At 43.9% G+C, this 20,145-nt stretch overlaps 2 protein-coding genes across 4 annotated transcripts in view; both read left to right on the top strand.

The window, feature by feature from the left end:
• The window catches only part of NPTXR (neuronal pentraxin receptor), a 36,422-nt gene extending 29,494 nt beyond the window's left edge, over positions 1 to 6,928 (top strand). For both annotated transcript variants that reach the window (XM_081211061.1, XM_081211060.1), the window contains exons 4-5: positions 103 to 282; positions 1,156 to 6,928. In XM_081211061.1, coding sequence (XP_081067187.1) covers positions 103 to 282; positions 1,156 to 1,380 — 405 coding nt within the window. In that variant the 3' untranslated portion in view covers positions 1,381 to 6,928. The remainder of the gene's footprint in view (positions 1 to 102; positions 283 to 1,155) is intronic.
• Positions 6,929 to 12,319: 5,391 nt separating this feature from the next.
• On the top strand, positions 12,320 to 19,473 carry DNAL4 (dynein axonemal light chain 4). 2 transcript variants are annotated; one of them, XM_081210838.1, is made up of 4 exons: positions 12,320 to 12,442; positions 14,422 to 14,623; positions 16,069 to 16,152; positions 18,451 to 19,473. In XM_081210838.1, the coding sequence occupies exons 2-4, from the start codon at positions 14,552 to 14,554 to the stop codon at positions 18,613 to 18,615; spliced, it is 321 nt and encodes a 106-aa protein (XP_081066964.1). In that variant the 5' UTR covers positions 12,320 to 12,442; positions 14,422 to 14,551; the 3' UTR covers positions 18,616 to 19,473. The 2 variants fall into 2 exon arrangements, with proteins under 2 accessions (XP_081066964.1, XP_081066965.1); XM_081210839.1 differs by lacking the exon at positions 12,320 to 12,442 and adding an exon at positions 12,646 to 12,747.
• The last annotated feature ends 672 nt before the right edge of the window (positions 19,474 to 20,145 follow it).

Below are 20,145 nucleotides of genomic sequence, written 5' to 3'. Positions count from 1 at the left end.
TCAGCTTTGGGGAAGGTGATGCTAAAATACATCAGTGGGAGACTCCCTCCAAAAAACTGTTTGCACTGTTCATTTTAAGGCACTTTTCTGTTTTGTTGTCAGGTGGCTCAGCTGCCCATGAGTCTAAAGTCTGGGATGTGGCACCACATCTGCCTGACCTGGATCACACGCGATGGCATATGGTCAGCATATGAAAATGGGGAGGAGCGTGGGGCCGGTGATAACCTGGCATCCTGGCATCCGGTCAAACCTCATGGTGTGATCATCTTGGGCCAGGAGCAGGTGAGTCTAATCCATGTATTGTCTTTGCAGTAGTTAACTTAAACATAATTCAAGGACCTGCCCAAGTTTTGGGCTCAAAGGAACAAAATTTGACAACTTGGGTATAAGAGATCCCCAGCTGGTCTCTTGGACATGCCACATGTGTTGTCCTTGAAGCCTATAACCACACAGGGATTCTGGTTTGGATTTGCAGTGTGTCTTTAATAGAATTGTGGTTCCAAAAAAATGCCCACAGAAATTTCTTAAAATTCTAAGAATGTGTCTGCATGGCGGCTTATTGTGAACTTGGTGCTGCTCTGGCATGCAAGTTTTGTGCAGCGCCCACATGATGCCACCCTCATCCAAATGGCACCCTATGTTCCACCACTGCCCCCATATTCAGTCCAGATGTACAATTTCTACATTTTTGTTTTGATTTTTACTTGGGGGATTTCGGGCAGAAGTGGAGAATCTTGATTAAACAGGAAACTAATATACCGGTACTGTGTCAGAAGATAGTGCTGTGTGGATGTGATGCAAAGCTCGCATTATTGCTTGCACAATAAACTGCTGCATGGAAGCACTTGGAAATTTGCATTTTAATGCAAAAACTGGACATGCAGAAAGTTGCAGAGGGTGGGGAGAGAGCAAAGCTATTCCATAGTTTGCTGTGCCATACTGCTAAGGAAAAATGAGAATGAAACAGGGTCCTGAACTCCTTGGAAACCAATTGACCCAACGTTGTCACTTGCAGAGGATTGGCAGTGTGGCAGGGCCCATAGTTCAGCAGAGCCCATGGAAGGCCTCATATTCAATTTCTTGTATATATTTTTCTTCTCTATCTTATTGGCTGCCCTTTGTTTGTCTGTCCTTTTCTCCAACACGATGCTACAGGATGCATTGGGTGGAAGATTTGATGCCACTCAGGCCTTCGTTGGTGAAATTTCTCAGTTCAACATGTGGGATCATGTCCTGACCCCGGCAGAGATTTTGGGCTTAGCCAACTGCACGGCCCACCTGCGAGGCAACATCATCCACTGGGATGAAAAACTGGTTGAGGTCCATGGAGGGGCAGCCAAGTGGAGCTTTGACATCTGTGAGGAGAGGATGAAGGCGTGAGAGGTCCTTGTACCTACCAAAGGAGCACGAAAGCTACTTCCCCTTCTTCCATTCTACTTAAGGAATGAGGCAGCACGGAAGATCTTTATCCCCATACAAAAACATCCTGGAGTCTGAATTGGTCTGGGGAGAGAGCTGCGTGTGTGAGTGTGTGCATGTGTGCAAGGGACAGGGAAACCTTCTGAACTTCAAAGAAAATTGTGACACTGTGTTTTTTCATTGTTTCAGTAAAACTCTTTCTAATTCATACCGTGAGTGGCAAGGCCCTCCAAAAAGACGGCGTGTGTGTGTGTGTGTGTGTGTGTGTGTGTGTGTGTGTGTGTGTTAAGGAGCGGTAGGCCATATCCCAACAACAGTGTGATGAAGGCCAGGGGCTGATGTTGTGAATGGGAAACTGTTGGTGGAACTGGTATTGCCAACATTGCTCCCCCCCTTCCCATTTTGCTGGTGCCATCATTGATTTGATAAGGGGGCTCTGATAAGCAGGATTCTGAAGGCTTTAAAATTTGCTTGGTAGTGGCGGTATTTGCCCATGAGAAGCCATTGATTGTCTTGGAATACACAAGCCAATATTCCTTTAGTCTTTGCATGCAACCACCAGGAAGTTCCACCGACTTTTCTGCCTTCTGGCCTCTGATCTCTAGCCTTCACTAGTAAGGCAGCCCTTTGCCAACAGATTCCTTAATTCAAGAAAGGCCTAAATTCTAGGTTCGGGTTCTCTTCTCCTTACGATAATCCAACATTCCACCCCAGATACGAAGCCATTTAAATGCTGTGTGATTTGCACAGTTCTGTTCATTTTTAATGGGACTTAAGATTCCAAATTCTTTTAACAGCTTTTTCTTTTTTTAAAAAAGAATCCATTGTTTTATACTTTATTATAGCTTTTAAAGAGGCAACGCATAAGTGGCAACCAGAAAATTCTGACTTTCCTAACTAACCCTTTATCTACGGGAGCTGCTCTTCCCATCTCTTCCCTTCCTCTAAGGGCTGATTCGCACATGCATGTTCTTTTACTTGATTTCTTGTCACTCAACGGTGTTATCACTTGATGACTCGCAGCTGATCATGTGAATGGCTTCCATTCAAAAGCATGGTGTTGGAAGAGATGTGTGATATGATAGGGAAGTCTCACTGTCTTTTTGATCTGTGATGACTGCTCCACCCAGGCAAGTCACTATTATTTGGTGATGAAGGTCACATGTACACCATACATTTAAAACAGCCACGGCTTCCCCCAAACTACAGCTCCCAGAATTCTTTTGCGGGAAGGCATGACTATTTAAAGTGGCATCACAGTCCTTTAAATGTATAGTGTCAATATGGCTGTAATAATCAAACAATGGATTTGCATGCACGAATGAGCTCTAATAATACACAGCTTCTTAATGGATTAGGCAACACAAAATTGTATGAGCAGGTCGACTCTCCTGCTGCTGACCCCTTGTAGATTGCTTCCAACAGTTATAAGCCTTCTGGTAAATGAGAAGAAGAACAGCCAATAGGTCACAGCAGGATCACTTCCTGACAATCCAATGTCCCTGCTCAAGAAAGGAACCATAAAGACTCCTCCTTGCTGTGAAAGCAGAGGCTAGATGGCCATCTGCTGGGTGTGCTCTACTTTAGGATTTTCTGTGTTGAGCAGAGGTTTCAATTAGATCCAGGCTGCTGGACCTCAGGCAGAGAAAGAGAGAGATAAGTGGTGGTAGAAAAAGAGAGAAAAGGAGTAGCAGAATAAGAGAGGAAAGAATCAAACCAGAAGAATGATCAGCATCTACGTTTTTGCTTTCTAGATATTAGTTTAGATGCTCATGGCATACTTTCTCCAATGCTTGTGGTGCATTGACTTAAAGCACTCAAATGGGGAATGAGTAGTAGAGACTAGACAAGAGCTTTCCAAACTGTGCGTTGCGACACATTAATGTGTCGGCTGCAGTGTGCAGGTGTGTCACGCAACCGCTCCCTCCACTCCTCCCGGGGCCGGAAAGGGGTTAGTTAAACCTCTAATTTGCTGGTAAAACTGAACTACTGTGTTGCGAAATGACGCATGTCTAAAAAGTGTGTCACCAACATGAAACGTTTGGAAAGCTCTGGACTAGACATTGCTCAATTATTTCATAGTTCTATAACTCCCATCTCCTCCCCAGTCTCTTTCCCAGAAAGAGCAATAGCAAATGCTCCCTTTGGCTTCTCACCATGAGAGATTAGAACGCAAGTATGAAGAACATAAAACCAGGTTTGAGGATCCATTCTGATTTGTTTGTGGGGAGGTCACACGATGTCACGTGTTTCCACACTTTCCAGTCATACTTTTCCAAGAAGCAGGTGAATCAGCTTTAGGTGCGTAGCCTGAATATGCCACTCTGTGAATGCCTCCCCCAAATAGCAGTGGTTGGGAAGCACCCTCAAGACTCTTTCCCTTCTTCCAGATTGTCACAATTATGTGGATACTTAAGTATTTCCCAAATCAAGCATAAAGCATGCATTGAAGAAGAAGCTTGCCTCCCTCCTTCCCTCCCTGGTTTTTTCCTTCAACCTGTTGCAATGTTTACATTTAAGGTCAAAATATTTCTTCTGTTTTTGAATTCATTAAGACGAGCCTTTCTCATCCTGAGTCGGTAACCGTGTGTGCCTCCTCCTCTGTGGCTTAAACAGCAATGATGTAAGTGACCCAAGTGCTTGCAGAGTATCCTGCTGCTCCCAGCCCAATCTCTGCATATCATGGACCACTTGGTATTTACAGTGCAATCCTATGCATGATTATTCAGTAGTACCACCAGTCAAAGGAAGCAATTGCCGCATAAATAAAACATGGATTTGATCACACAAATCCGCAAGCCCAATTGTTTTGTTATTAATTATTTAAATTTAAATGAAATAAATTTGTATTAATCAAATTTGTAAAATGCAGCATAAAAATACAGAATAAAACCACAAACCACATAATATGTTTCTCTTGTGAACTGCCCTGAGATCTTTGGATGAAGGGTGGTGTGTATATAAATATATATATATATATATATATATATATATATATATATATATATAATAAAAATAAAATAAAGAACAAGAGCGAAACAACCAATAACCCCTCTCCTCCAAACACATTTAAAAGGACATAGACTGTTAATCTGCCAAAGGCCTGGTTGAATTGTTCTCCCAGCACACATTCACAGATAAATGTAACGTGAATTTTGTAGGGTTGCCTGCACTTAGCCAGTGGTTTTTGCTGGCCCCAGGGATAGTACTAAGCACAGAAGGCATTGCATCATTTAAGATGCACAGTTTCACGAGAAGAAATGCTACTAGCAGCAGCAGAGCAGGCGGAAACAGCCTTGCAATTTGCTTTTCTGGAAACTAGACTTAAAACTGTTTTTAAAAGCTACCCAGGCTAGGATTTGGGTGTTTTTTTAAGTGGTTAGTTGACAACCGTGAAACTGGAATACCCATGGACTGCCATGATTCTTTTTCAAGCTTCTCTGGTGACCACGTGACTTGTTGCTGGATGTGTCTGTGATAACCCTTCACCCCTTGTGTGAACCCTGTAAAAGAAAATGCTGTGTGTGCGTCAGCCTTGAACAGGCCATATTCTGAGATGGGAGACCACGTCTGTGCAGTTAATCTAGCTGTGTTCTTTTTTCCTGTTCTGATCCCCGCCATTCCCCCCCCCCCACATTCTCAATGTGCCACTTAGGGGGAGGGACTTACGATAACTCTTGGAGCAGCTGACGAGAGAGTCTTCACTACTCTAGTGGAAAAGAAGACGTTGGGAAGAGATTGGAAGGGTGGCTGGTTAGCCACGGGTCAGAAATGTAGTAGCTGGGGAAGTCTGTATGCCTTTTGAGTGCCTGATATATTACAATGGTTTTGAAACCTGTGAACCCACTGATAACTGCACCTGTGAGTTATTTTGCTTTCCTTTGGGGATCTTGTGATTGCTTGTGTCGTATTTTGCTTCCTCCCTCACCTTAAACTTACCACTTGCCATGACTGGTGATACAACACGTTGGATCTTTCTCTTTCTCTCTCTCTCTGAACAAAAGGGGTGAGGGAAGGCAGAGCGGACAAAGTCGTTTCATAGATTTCTGGCTCCTCCTTTAAGGACTGCTTTATATGTTGCACTTTTAATGGGCAAAGTAGATCTAGAACAAGAATAGCCAATGTGGTGGTGCTCCTCCAGAAGTTCATAGAGTTGGAAGAGACCCTGAGAATCTACTAGTCTAACGCCTTGCAATTCAGGAATATGTAGCTGTCCCCTACCTGCAGGGATTGAACCTGCTTCCTTCGTGTTATCAGCACCACACTCTAACCAACTGAGCTAACAACATCTAGTCTAACAACATTTGGAGAAGGTTATATCTTTGATCTAGCATATAACCACTTGCCTCCTGTTACATGTAGGGTAGATACAGTATAAGCCACAGAAACCTACTACTCTCCAAATGGCGAGAAATCCAGGGGTGAAGCATTGCTGGATTTTGTTTCCTTCAGAAAGAGGCCGCTAGAGACTTATTGGTAGTTTGTGATATATGTTTTATTTACACATATATTCAGATGGAGCATAGGTGGAGATTCACAGAACTGAACCCATCAACAGATCTCCAGAGTTTGCTGCTCCCCATCAGATTTCCAGAGAAACTGCCAACACCACTGGGATTTCCTGGAGAACAGCTCAGCCCTCTATGTTCTGACTGGGGTGGAATCTACACACATATAAAAAAAAGTTCTGAAAATGTTTTTTTAAAAAAAGGCGTTTTAAAACCTACATTGAATTTTCCATAAGGCTCACCATCGCCATTTAGTGTATATCGCACTTAAAACACACTTCAAACATTTTATTTGCAGCTGTATAGCTGAGCCACAGTTAGGACTGTTTATATTCCGCATAGGTACAGAATTACCCCATGGGAGAAGGCAAGACCTGCTTCACAAATGGCTCTTTCTTCCGGAAGACTCCAGCTACACAGAGCTATCTCCCTAACAAGGTTCTCCATTAAGGGTTCTTGACTACATTACCAGAGTCATTACCAGCAGCCATGCTAGTCCAACCAGTTTGGCATACCTCACTCTTACAAGCAAGCATCACAGGGCCTGAAGGGACCCTGAGGTCATCCATTGCAACCCCCAATTTCATCCCATTATAACATTATTTGGAGCCACATACACTAGCTCTCCACAGTATATGTGGAGTTGTTAGTGTCATGTCAGTACACACCAGTCTTGCAAGATATACCCACTAAAACTATAACATATAAAGCTGCTATCAAATTGTCCTGTTGCCAAGGGAACCCAAACCCCTCTGAGGGAGGAGACTAAACAGAAGTCGGTGAGGGGATGGAAGCAATGATGTTCAAGTTGTAAAACACTGTGATCAAGCCTGAGGGCATAATTAGACCACCGGTCACTTTCTCACTCTCCTTCTCGCTCCCCCCTCCTTCTTTTGTACAGTTGTTAAACAGGATTTGACATGTGCTCACACATGTATGTGTCATATGTATTTTTTTTGTATATTTGATGGTTGACAATAAACTTTGGTGTTTGTATTTGATTCTCTTTAGGATGCTGAGGGTATTGTGTAAAATGGCAGACTTCATGAATAATAATAATAATAATGGGTGCAGGGGATTATTTCATAAGGCACTATTGATGTGCATTACAGGTCTTAATGATAATAATACAGGTCGCTGACACCAAGGAGCTTACATATATATTTGACAGCAAGGAAGGCAACAAGGAGAGGGATGAATTTAAGCAAATGCAGTTGCAGGTACTTGAGCTAGAGAGAGCTGAAGTGTCACACTGTTAAAGGCCTTGTTGCTTCTGATGGCGAAACATTAAGATGGCCCCCTGTTAGTGATGTCACAGTTTCTACTCCCCCCCCGCTACGCACGCACGCACGCGCGCACGCACACACACACACACTGAGTGGCACTTGCACATTCCATGCAACACTTGCAAAAACTTGAGAAATCACTTTTCTTTCCAGAAGGAAATTACCGTATTTTTTGCTCCATAAGACGCACTTTTTTCCTCCTAAAAAATAAGGGGAAGTGTGAGTGCGTCTTATGGAGCGAAGGGCGCTGCGCAGAGAGGGAGAACTGCGCAGCGCCCCTTCAGCGATGCGCCTGTCCTGCGAAGCGGGAGGAGGAACAGAAGGGGCTCCTCCTCCCGCTTCGCTTAAGGGGCGCTGCACAGAGAGGGAGAGCTACGCAGCGCCCCTTCAGCGAAGCGCCTCTCCTGGCTTCTGCCTTAGCCGCGCACAGCCTATTCTGGGCTGGGGAAGCCTTCATCCTGCTGCCCAGGAGAGGCTGCGCGCTGCTATTCCATAAGCCAGGGCAGCGATCCCGCTTGCTGTCCTGGCTTTTGCCTTAGCCACGCGCAGCCTCTTCGGGCAAGGGGAGCCTTCATCCCACTGCCCTGAAGAGGCTTGGCACAGCTATCCCAGAAGCCAGAACAGCCAGAGGCTATCCCAGAAGCCAGATCCCTCTTGCTGTTCTGGCTTCTGGGATTCAGAATATTTTTTTCTTGTTTTCCTCCTCCAAAATCTAGGTGCGCCTTATGGTCTGGTGTGTCTTATAGAGCGAAAAATACGGTATATATTGAAGTGAGGAGAAAAGAGAAACAGGAAAATGCTTGGCATCCTTGAAGAAAGTGAGGTAGCTAGATCCTACACACAGCAGCATGTTACCAGGGTGGGGTGCGTGGCAGACGGCTAATGTTAGTGCGCATACTTTGAGAGCAGGTGGTTAGAGGTTCAAATCCCTGGTATGTCTATTTTAAAGGATCAGATGGGGAAAATAGGCCCTGGAGGGCTGCTGCTATTCAGCGTAAATAATGCCAGGCTAAAGGGGCAAATAATTTTACCTGGTATAATAGGGCAGCTACTGAGGAGGCAAAAGAATACGCTTCCTATCCTCTTCACCAATCCAGGTACCAGACCTCAAGTCCTATTTTTAATTTGCTGGTGACTCCTGGATGTTTTGTTTTTTAAATGTTTTATTGAATTCTGTAACAAAAAGGAAAAGGACTTAACAATTGCAATTATGGGATATACATCTAAGAATACTTTTTTCCACTGTCACCTTACAGAGGAACTCATCTAATATTAACCACGGAATAAGATCAACAGAGAACAATTTTTATATAACGCAGTTATGAGGTCCAATATTAACACACTAGTACCAATAACTTTGTAGATCATTGGCAGTTGCATAAGTGATAAATTCCCACTAATTGGTGTAGAAATGTTCTTCAGATCCTTTTGAGACTTTTCAATTGTGTGTTGTTTTCTCACCTATCACCAGATTCCAGACTTTATCACACCACAAGGACGACTGTAAATCTTGCAATGTCTTCTATTTTTTGAGCAATGGAAATTCAAGCAGCCACCAACAGGTGGCTCCTGGATTTATATACCCTGCCCTAATCTTCCTGCCACCCTTCACACCCAACCTCACAGCTACTGGCAACTATAAAGAGGTGCAGCTCTGTGTTACCTCCAAGGTTTGCTCTTGCCCATGAACTAGCAGGCATTAGGAAGCACCAGAGAAATATCCACATGGCACTGATACAGAACCATTTATGACTCTGGATGTTGAATGTTCATTGCAAAGCTTGGGCCAGCATCTTCTGCTTTCACCTCTCCAGTGCTGTCTCTGCACCATCCCAAATCTACAGGTTAGTTTAACATGAGTTGTACATTTACTCAACCAGCACACGTGATCTGCAAGTACATGTAGCTGCAACACATTTAAGAGCTTCACACAGGTGGCTATATCTGAACCAGTGAATCTACACTCCAAACTATTGTGGTTGCTGTGGCAGCATATTCATGGCGTATCGGGAAATGTGCCAATCTGCTCTGAACAGAACCAGAAAACTCTGGTGGAGTTCAAACACAGAGGGTGTGTTCACATTACCACTTTGAAGTGTGGTGAGGCTGTTGTTTTTCCAGTGTTTCACCATACATCAGCATGGCATCATTAGTGTCAGCTTCATTTCTGTTTTTGTACACACCAGGGGCCTTGATGTAACAGGGATGTCTATAAGTATTTGCATAGCTAGAGATGGATTAGCAATGCCTTAAGAACTCTAGCTGGTGTGAAGCTGGTTTAAGAAAAACCACTTCAAACAGTAGGATTTTATAACCAAGTCCAGGACACACATGCATTTCAGTTAATGTGTGACACAGACTAAAAATCTAGCACAGGAAATGTGGTAAGTAAATAGGAGAATGAACAGAACCATAGATAAATGTGTGGGGGGTTTTTTGGTTTTTTTACAGCAGAGTGAAAATACTAAGGAAAGGGAGGAAGGGTTGACTGAGATCAAAGAAACATTTTCCTCAGAAAAATAAATGATTTCAAAAGTATTTAATAAAAATGGCATAGCTGAAAAGAAAACTATAAATATGGACCAGCTTGGTACATTTCACACAAAGAACAACAACAGGTTGCTGAACAATGAAAAAAATATATTAACAGCCTTTCTGCTATGATGACATATGGGGGTGGTGGTGAGGAAATGAGATGGTGGAGACAAAAGGTAAGGAGAGGAAATTAAAAACTTTAAAATTCCACATAGGAGCTATTTAGGGATGTAAAACAAGAGCACATATAATCTCAATCAAAAAAGGAAGCTGCAAAGGAAGCCAAGAAATAGGACATGGTTCAAGAGGTCCTGGGATCCAGAAAGAATGTGTAATTTAGCAAATGGGAAAAAAGCAGAAACATCAGCCACTATAAATAAGACTTAAGGTTAGCAGAGAACTGAAATCGTGAATAGCCAAACAGATGGGTTGCAAATACACAATATACTTGGATTGACTAGCATTTCTGTCAGTCTGGTTTGCCTAACATGTAATAGCTGCAGTCCGCCAGCCACGTACTACAGCCCAGTGAGGCCAAATTGGCATGAGGTTTAAAACAATCATTTTTGGGTCAGGACTCTCAAACTCAGAGCTGGCCCAAGACATTTTGCTCTCTAAGGCAGAGGAGAAAATGGTGCCTCTGCCCCACATCAAACCAAAGTGCCTGGTGCCTGAGGACAATTAAGTTATTTTGACACCTGAAGCAGAACACCTTAGTTGGTTTGCCATATGTCCTCTTTTTCCAGGACACATCCTCTTTTTCATGGGTAGAGTCGCCATAGTGATCAATAGTTAAAAGCAGAAGTCGGCAAATGTGTCCTCTTTTTTGCTCTTCAAAATATGGCAATCCTACCACCAGCCCCTCTCCTCCCAAACTGGCTGCTCTTTCATAACACTGCTCCACTTTGCCTAAACTCTAGTGTCTAGGGTCTAGGGTCAGTCCTAGGGGAGGATGGCTCCAACTGCAGCTTCCGTCTGCACTCTTTCTCTCACTGCAATGCCAGTTCACCCAGTCATTTAAGATGATGAGCAGTATTCCCCTTTCTTCCACAGCTGTCACGTGTCCCTTATTTGAAGGGACAGTCCCTTATTCCAGCGCCATGTCCCGCTGCTGTCCCTTATTGATAGATGACCCTTAAATGTCCCTTAAATTATGTCCCTTAAATTTCAAAGGAAGCAGCTCCTCTCCCTCCCTACCTGCCAGCCAGGGAGGAGGGAGGCTCTAACTCTGTTGCTTGGCTGTGTTGCTCACCCAATAAGAAGTCTAAGAACGACGGGGGGTGGAGCTTGCATGCCTTGTGTGTGGCTAGTTAATACAAGCTGAGGGGGGTTTTGAATGCTGGGCGCCATTTTGTTGCATGTGCTGCTGCAAACTTTGCAGTGCAAAGCCAGGCTGGGGAGCCATCTTAAGTTGAGGCTGCATAGGCCTTGTGGTGCATGTGATTCAGATTCTATTCAGCTGAACCTCTGGTTACAAAGTTGGTTGGACCAGCCTGAGTTTGACCAGACTGCAGGAGGACAGGAAGACTAGAGTGCCTGGAACAGGTGAGGCTGCAGGTCCCTTATTTTCAAGGCTGCTGGTCCCTTATTTTCAAATCTGTAAGTTGACAGCTATGCTTTCTTCACCCACACCTCTCTTTGCAACTGTTCTCTTTTTTCAGATAGGGCCGTTGTTTCTCCATGAGTGAAATTAATGTTCTTTGCTATTGTAACAGGCTTGTGGGATCAAAGTTTCATTACTAGAACCTCCAGGATTCAATAAAATCCCACTCCCCGTTTCCAAAGCTCTCACTCCAGCGGTATAATTGAGGGCGTTTAGTTGCTGCTCTTGTGACACAATTGGGAGTCAGAAATCATAGGCACTTCTACTGAGAACCATAGCTGTCAACCTTCCCTTTTTTTGCGGGAAATTCCCTTATTCCAGCGCCGTTTCCCGCTGCTATCCCGGATTGTTAGATATCCTGTAGCCTGTCCCCGGGACAGGAGAGGCTGCTGATCCCTTATTTTTCAGGCTGCTGATCCCTTATTTTCAAACCTGAAAGTTGACAGCTATGCTGAGAACCATGCAGAGATGTACCAGCAAATCCAGATTTTTTCTAACCACCTTGCCTTGATCAATTTCCCCCAGCTTTCCTTTCTTCTCCCAACCCCCACGCCCCCTTAGTATTTTTATTTGAATTATTCACAACCGTTCAGTTTATTTTTTAATAAATACAGAATTCAGGGTCTACACAGGGTTAGGTTAAAAAAAAAGTTCCCTGGCACCCGCCTGCTGGGATACTTCCCTCCCAACGTGACGGGGAGAGAGGCAGGAGAATGCCGGGTGCTACGGGGACAGAGCACCTTTAACTGCCTGGACAAATCACACCTTCCTTCCTACAACACGATCACAGCTGCAAAACCTCTGGTGCCGCTTTGCAGCATGTAGGCATTTTATTTATTTCCCAAATCGCATCCGGCAGCTTATAGACACCCCCAACTCCCGCCGCCGCCGATCCTGAAGGACCTTTTTTCCCCTCCTCGTGACAGACAAGCGCTCGCAACCTACCCGGCGTTCTCCGCCCTTCGCGGCTCGCCCTATGGGTGAAGGGGGAAGGCGGGACTTCCGGCGTCGGTTGCTAAGACAAGCACGTTTCCTTTCCTTAACAACCGCAGGGAGGCTGGTATTTGGGGCTCCGGGTCGAGGTGACTCAGGTGAGAGAAGCCGGGCAGGCGGGTCGGGCTCCCTGCGCCCCGTTCCCCTCTCCGCCCCGTCGGAGTGGAGCCTTGGGCGCTCCCGCCACCCGGAGACCCCAGCGCCCCCCACCACACCTCCCTCCCGGCCGGCCAAGGGCCACTCGGAGCGCCCCCAGCCCGCTCGGTCTGGCGGTTCTGGCCCCTCACAGGATGAAGCGCGGTCCGGCCCCCTTGGGGCGGGGGGGTCATCCCAGGCTACCATCTTCGCGGGGCGCGGGCTGGGTTTTGACGCGGAGCCTGGCGGGGCGGCGGACTCTGGCGTGGTAAGAGGTCTAGGCTGGATGAAACAAATTTCCTCAGGGAGCAACAAAGGCACCAAATGTTCCGCTGTTGCAGATCATTTCTCTAGCTCACCTGCATTAGAACACTTTAGGTCTTCTTGCAATGTTTTATGCAAATATATAAAAAAAAGTCTGCTAGGGGAGAACTAGGAACAGTAGAATCCATGAAGAAGGCAGAAGACAAACCTAAACATACCGTCTCCTGTTCGGGTTACTTCCTTTGGCCCATCGCTGTACTCATAGATAGGGAACATTACTAATAGAAGAGGAAAGTCATTCACACAAGTGCCCAGGCGCTAATGGATGTTTCATGTTTGCCAGTCTCTTGAGAACAGCGAACTTTTTCTCTTCCAGGAAGTTGGCATTAGGCGTTAATTTTTTAAAATGTGCTTTTTTCATTTACAGCTCAGCTATGGAAACTCAGAGTGAGCACACTGAAATCAACACAGTATATCTAAGCTGCTTACATCCATTGATTTCAAAGGGCCTACTTTGAGTATGACTAATATTGGATATTTTCCTGTACAGTATAAGCAGCAGCATCAGATGTTGATATTTCGATAACATATGAGCCTGACATACTGAGTCAAGCTAGGGGTCTCTCTCTCCAATATTGCCTTCTTTATTAGAAGTTTTCCAGAATTTCAGGTGGAGATCTTTCTTGCCTCTTGCTAATCAATCCTTTTAACTGGAGCTGCAATGGTATGAACTTGGACCCTTCTATATGCAAAGAATGGGCTTTACCACTGACTTATGACGTCTGCCTGTTGGGGGCCAGTGGGCACATTTGGAATTTTGCAGCAGTCACAAAATGGCTGCTTGTGGGAGGCATTGCATAACATGAAATGCCTGCCTGCAAGATAGAGAGAGAGAGACCAGAGCACAAAGATATGTCCACCTATCAGTGGAAGAAAGGCACCTACATCTGCCACCATTACACTCACTCACAGAGAGGTTCTTTGCATCTCTTGGAATAAAATCCAAGCCCATTTAGTTACTTAAGCTGTTCCCAAGGACTGCTTTTCCTGCTTTTCCCAAGGACCTTTGTGAGCTAATCAATCCATTTCAAGCCAGAGACTGGCAAGAAGTAGGGCTTGTGCAAAGCTAATCAGAGAAGGTTATTGTGGGATTAAGTTCCTATTCTTAAAGTTGACAAAATAAGCATTTTTAAGTGTCAGCCTTTTTTAGTTAGACCAGGAGGAATATAATTTCTAAATTATACCTCAAAGTACTTATGGACACATTTGATTGAATAGCTGTTAACTAGGCAGGATGTAAAGGACATTGTTCCTTTAGTGTCAGATAGGAATATGCAAGCAAAAAGACGTACTACTCTGTAAGCTTTTGCTTGCAAAATAGAGTTGGCATTTTGAAATGGCAGTAGCAAAGTCAAGCAGGCTGGGATTTTCACAGTATTTTAATATTGTTACCATTTCAATTTGACGTCTTATGCTAATAACAACAGACAGTTGCAAAAAAGACCATCATCTAAAACTATAGCATCATAATGCATGTATATTATCTAGCCATGTATAATCATGACTAGATGAATGGCTCATTCTTTATTTTGACTCTTTTAAAGATTTCAGATGTGTGATATCCTCATGCTGAGGATACGTCAACTGAACTATTTTCTCCCTCTCTTTTTCTCTTAAGCATCGGAATACCCTGCTTCTGCAAAACAGTTCAGACTGAATTCTAAAAGGTCCTAGCCTTTTCCTAGTCTGCCCTTGATTGGTTCCCTATAGGCTGCTCTGCCCCTTCCCAGGGTCACAGTGGACAGACAATGGCAGACACTGGGGAGGGGAAAAAAGAGGAGGCGGACTATAAGAGACTTCACAGCTTTCCACTGATCAGGGTAAGAATGGGAATAATGAAGTATGATACGTTCTTGGATCAGGAGATGTGGGGGCTTGGTGCCATTAGCTTCCATTTTACTTTGCTACTTAATTTAAATAGGAGTACTGAGGTGTGGGGTGAAGCAGACACTTTATTGGTATATCTCATAAAAATACAGTTGCACAAGGCACTCCCAGCAATCTTGTTAAAATGGGGATGTGTGTCTATTGCTCAGCAAACACCATCTTCTTTCTTTATTAAATTTCTATCCCACGCTTCTTCCCCAAAGAGTTTATTATCAAGTATTTTACAAAGTACACATGAAGAAGCAGAAGTCATTGTGGTCATTGCCTACAGTGGCTCAACAATTTCTGAACGATTGCTCAAAAGAAAGTGCTGTGCATGAAGGCATGAAAGAAAACTGGAAGGGTAAACAGAGTACCAGAAGAAGAGCCTTTTGGATCAGTCCTGTAGTCCATCTAGTCCAGGAACCTGTTCTTGCAGCAGCCAACCAGATGCTTATGGGAAAGAGGAGAGGCATGTGATGTTATGAGGGAGTTCTTCATAGTAGATGGGACAATAAGTGGGCAGCAAGAAAAAATGATGGAACATTTGAGGCATGTGGAGGAGGTATAAGTCCTGTATACACATACTACTTCTGGGTTAAATGAACACAAGAGGAGGAAGAGTGAGGACAAGTGTCCTAGCTCTGACCCCTCTTGCCATTCCCTCTACTTATGCGGGCTCCATCCATTATTTAAGACTCTGAAATATTGGGTTTTACATTGCATGGAGAGGCTACACAAGCAGAACAAGTCTCCCTGCTGCATGGGGAAGGGGTGGAATTAGCATGTTCTTTCTCACTTCCTGCCTCCACATTATTCTTAGCACAGAAGTAATAAACATGGGCAGGATTATAATATCTCTAGGAATGGAGTATTGCAATTTTTAGCATGTGCTGCTGAGACATTTACCTGTGTAATAGGAAAGCAGAATGATTGGAAACCATTTTGTATTATCTTGGCATTTGAAAGTCTCTGTGTGTATGGCAAGTTCAAGAACTGCAAACTTACTTATTTTAGCAAGGTTTTCCTTACTGTTATACATATCTATATTTTAATGCAAACAGCTAGGTTTTAAAATCTTTGGCATGCTTCTGCCCCCAGTAAGGGTGGGACGAGGAGAATGGGACAGAAAACCAATGTACCTCAGAGCTGTATCTAGCTTGGAAAGACGTCTTGCTTCAAGACTGCCATTTCTATAAACGGGGAGATATTCCAGTTGCCTAAATAAACTTCTCAGTCACAGAGGATTTCTCTTGAATTCCTGTGCCTGGCTTCTACACTTTCCATCCTTTGCCCACTCCTGGCCAAGCATGAAAGAAAGAAGAGGTGGTGGCCCCCAGATGGGTCTGGGAGTGTGGGTTGCTTTGTGGCTGATGGCCTTCCTTGCATTGTCTTCCAGCACACAGACATGCCAGAGGAGATGCGAGTAGAGACCATGGAGTTGTGTGTCACTGCGTGTGAGAAATACTCCACCAACAATGAGGTATTGGTCATCTCTGAGAACTACGTGCTTGGATTTATTTATTTTTGAATGATAAGGAAGATACATAACAACAACAACAATTTATTATTTGTACCATGCGCATCTGGCTGGGTTTCCCCAGCCACTCTGGGCGGCTTCCAACAAAGATTAAAAATACATTAAAATGTCACACATTAAAAACTTCTCTAAACAGGGCTGCCTTCAGATGTCTTCTAAATGTCAGGTAGTTGTTTATCTGTTTGACATCTGATGGGAGGGCGTTCCACACATTACTATTAAGCTCCCATGTCTGTGGGGGGAAATTGTTTGATCTCTCTGTCAGTTGACTTGAAATTAAATTTAATTAGCCAATACAACAATAAATAGAAATAATTCAGTGATGATACCAGAATCATATTAATACAAAATACCCATGTAAACACATGATTGATGAAATTGGTGGAGCAACTAATTTCAATTAAAAAGATAACTTCAATAAAAGTTACAAATTCATCTCAAGACCAAAATATAAATGTATCAAAGCTAACAAAAATGACCATATAATTGATATGCATAATGACAACAGTTTGTTTTAAAAAGCAGTTACATAATGAAGCCAAGAACAGCAGATAAAACAGCGTGTGTATGTGTGTATTTCTCTCTCTATACTGTGAGGGGGGAAAGTACTTGATCCCCTGCTAAATTTGCCCCCAGAAAACCAGAAGACAAAAGTCAGAGATTGATGTGCATTCTGATAAGTGAAATAAGTCTTTGATCCCTTTGCAAAAGATGACTTAGTACTTGGTGGCAAAACCCTTGTTGGCAATTACAGGGGTCAGACGTTTCTTGTAGGTGGCCAACAGGTTTGCACACATCTCAGGAGGTATTTTGTCCCACTCCTCTTTGCAGATCCTCTCCAAGTCAGTAAGATTTCAAGGCTAATGTGTAGCTACTCGAACCTTCAGCTCCCTCCACAGATTTTGATGGGATGAAGGTCTGGAGACTGGCTAGGCCACTCCAGGACCTTCATGTGCTTTTTCTTCAGCCACTCCTTTGTTGCCTTGGCTGTGTGTTTTGGGTTATTATCATGCTGGAATACCCATCCTTGACCCATTTTCAATGCCCTGGCTGAGGGAAGGAGGTGCTCACCCAAGATTTGACGATACATGGTCCCGTCCATTGTCCCTTTGATGCTGTGAAGGTGTCCTGTCCCCTTAGCAGAAAAACACCCCCAAAGCATATTATGTCCCCCTCCATGTTTGACGGGTGGGAAGGTGTTCTTGGGGTCATAGGCAGCATCCATCCTCTTTCAAACACGGCGAGTTGATGCCAAAAAGCTCGATTTTGGTCTCATCTGACCGCAACACTTACACCAAGTTCTCCTCTGGGTCATTCAGATGTGCATTGGCAAACTGCAGACGGGCCTGTACATGTGCTGTCTTGAGCAAGGGGACCTTGCGGGCTCTGCAAGATCTCAGTCCTTTATGGTGTGATGTGTTACCAACTGTTTTATGGTGACTATGGTCCCAGTTGCCCTGAGATCATTGACAAGTTCCCCCCGTGTAGTTCTGGGCTGCAGCATCACAATTCTCCTGATCATTGCAACTCCACAAGATGAGATCTTGCATGGAACCCCAGACCGAGGGAGGTTGACAGTTATTTTGTGTTTATTCCATTTGCGAATTATTGCACCAACTGTTTTCACCTTCTCACCAAGCTGCTTGGCAATAGTCTTGTAGCCCAGTCCAGCCTTGTGCAGGTATACAGTCTTGTTCCTGACATCCTTGGACAGCTCTTTGGTCTTGGTCATGCTGGCTAGTTTGGAATCTGCTGGATTGATTGCTTCTGTTGACTGGTGTCTTTTGTACAGGTACTGTAACGAGCTGGGATTACAGGTAACACCTCTCCCTTACAGCAGGTGCTTCTAATCTCAGCTCATTACAAACAGTGAAGATACCAGGTAGCCTGACATCTGGCTGGTTGATAGGAGATCAAATACTTATTTCACTCATTATTATGCACATCAATCTCTGACTTTTGTCTTCTGTGTTTCTGGGGGTTTTCCTCTTGTTATTCTGTCTCTCACAGCTACAATAAACCTACCATTAAAATTACGGACTGGTCATTTCTTCGTCAGTGGGCAAACGGGCAAATTTAGCAGGGGAGCAAATACTTCCCCCCCTCACTGTATATATAAACAGTTGGTGAGCTTCAGCGGCATATGAGAAAGAATCCATTTTTCTCTCTTTCTAACTTGCTGTTCCTTCCCCTTTGGCTCCTATTCCTTTCCTTGTTGAATCTCTTGTTTCTTCCCTTCAGAGTGCTGCCAAGATGATCAAAGAGACAATGGACAAGAAGTTTGGCTCCTCCTGGCATGTCGTGATTGGGGAGGGCTTTGGTTTCGAGATCACCCACGAGGTGAAGAATCTGCTGTACATGTTCTTTGGAGGCAGTCTTGCTGTTTGTGTTTGGAAGTGCTCCTGACATACTCCATCTCTCTCTCTCTCTCTCTCTCTCTCTCTCTCTCTCTTTTCAAGCTCACCACATTCAGGAGATTTTCCCCCAGACTTTGCATTGGTTTTGTACAATTTAAAGGGCAGGCTTATTTTTAATAATAAAATATTGAGCTTTTTCTTATTTATATACCAGCTTTATGACAAATACTGAGTGTGTGCGTGAGTGTAAGTAAATATGTTTGAGCTACTTAATCCAGCTCATAGAGTGTTTGACTCTGATTTTACCAATGTGGCTTTTTGCTTAGAGGTGGGGATCAGGGGATGGTGACTGCAAGTCACAGTTTATGAAGCCATACATTGCAGAGAGAGCATGAAGAGTTTGAATCCAAACTTCCCATAGCTTCTCCTTGCTATCTCTTCCCACTTTCTGGGAGAAGACCAGAAAAAGGCAGCTGATTTCTCTTTGCCCAGATGACAGCTGCCTGGTTGTCAGAAGTGTGTGTGCCAGCTTGACAAACCTGACCCAGTGGACGGTTGCTAGGATAATTGCCCTTCCACCTCCTCACTACACCTACAGAGCACTGATATAGCTTGTAAAGCGTATGGCACACAAATAAGACTATTTTGCATAGCATGTGGGATGGGGTGGGAGTGTCACGATGCCAATATGTTGTATCTTGTTCAGAAACTGGTCGTGGGAAGAAGCTCTGCCTGAGCTGCCAGTTTCTCAAAACTTTTAAGTACAATTGTACTTCCATTTTGTAGAGTCTAATAATGCTGTCACGAGGGTGTTGATTAACGGTCCTTATTGTATTTTCTATATAGTCTATTTGAATTTGGAGTGTGAAGGGGACTTACTTTTTACAATAAACTTTTTTTAAATGCATGGCTTATGTCTGGAGAATTCACTTGGATCCATTGTGTTTGTGTGTGGTGGTGGAAGGGTGGCATGAGCTTTTCATATATTCGCCAAAAGAGCAAATTCTACCGTGTATGTTATGAAAGGATGGCTTGTGATGTCAATTTTCGTACTTCAATTGTGGCTTATTTCCCCATTTGATCTTTCTGTGATAGAACTCAGGGTGGTGTAGGTAGGGCTTAAAACAACTTAAAACATTTGTATCTTGCCTTTCCTCAATAGAGATCAGGGCAGCTAACAAGAAAGTTTAAAATAACATACCACAATTTATTTTTTAAAGAACTTTTTAACCCTAAACCATATCCAGGAATCACATTTTTGCCTCTTCCTATGATATATGACTTACCTGAGTACTGTGCTGATATTTGCACTGTAGCTGGTATCTACTTTTGTTCCACCATGGCCCTGCTTATATAGTGGGGGATTACTGCATGGATGATCTTGCCTTACAACGAGGGACTTCCCAACTCTTGCATTTATATACATCTGGCAAAATATCTGTATGATAAACATGCATAGTATTCAATATGACACCATGGGAATGTGCACCTGAAAGCTTCCTTAAGGGATAATTCACTGATGGCTTGCCATTGAATTATACCACTAAAATCAGTGGGACTCTAGTCCCCACCCCAGAAA

Source organism: Podarcis bocagei, assembly GCF_964188305.1.
Source record: "Podarcis bocagei genome assembly, chromosome: 10".
Lineage (NCBI taxonomy): Eukaryota > Metazoa > Chordata > Lepidosauria > Squamata > Lacertidae > Podarcis > Podarcis bocagei.
Note: the sequence above shows the minus strand (reverse complement) of the source record. Positions and strands in the feature narration are given on the sequence as shown.

What these genes read in the sequence shown, in the direction of transcription:
- DNAL4 (XM_081210838.1), top strand. Translation starts at nt 14,552, where the DNA reads ATGGCAGACACTGGGGAGGGGAAAAAAGAGGAGGCGGACTATAAGAGA. An exon ending in ACAGCTTTCCACTGATCAGG is followed by an intron (nt 14,624 to 16,068) that starts GTAAGAATGGGA and finishes ATTGTCTTCCAG; the next exon opens with CACACAGACATGCCAGAGGA. An exon ending in AATACTCCACCAACAATGAG is followed by an intron (nt 16,153 to 18,450) that starts GTATTGGTCATC and finishes TCTTCCCTTCAG; the next exon opens with AGTGCTGCCAAGATGATCAA.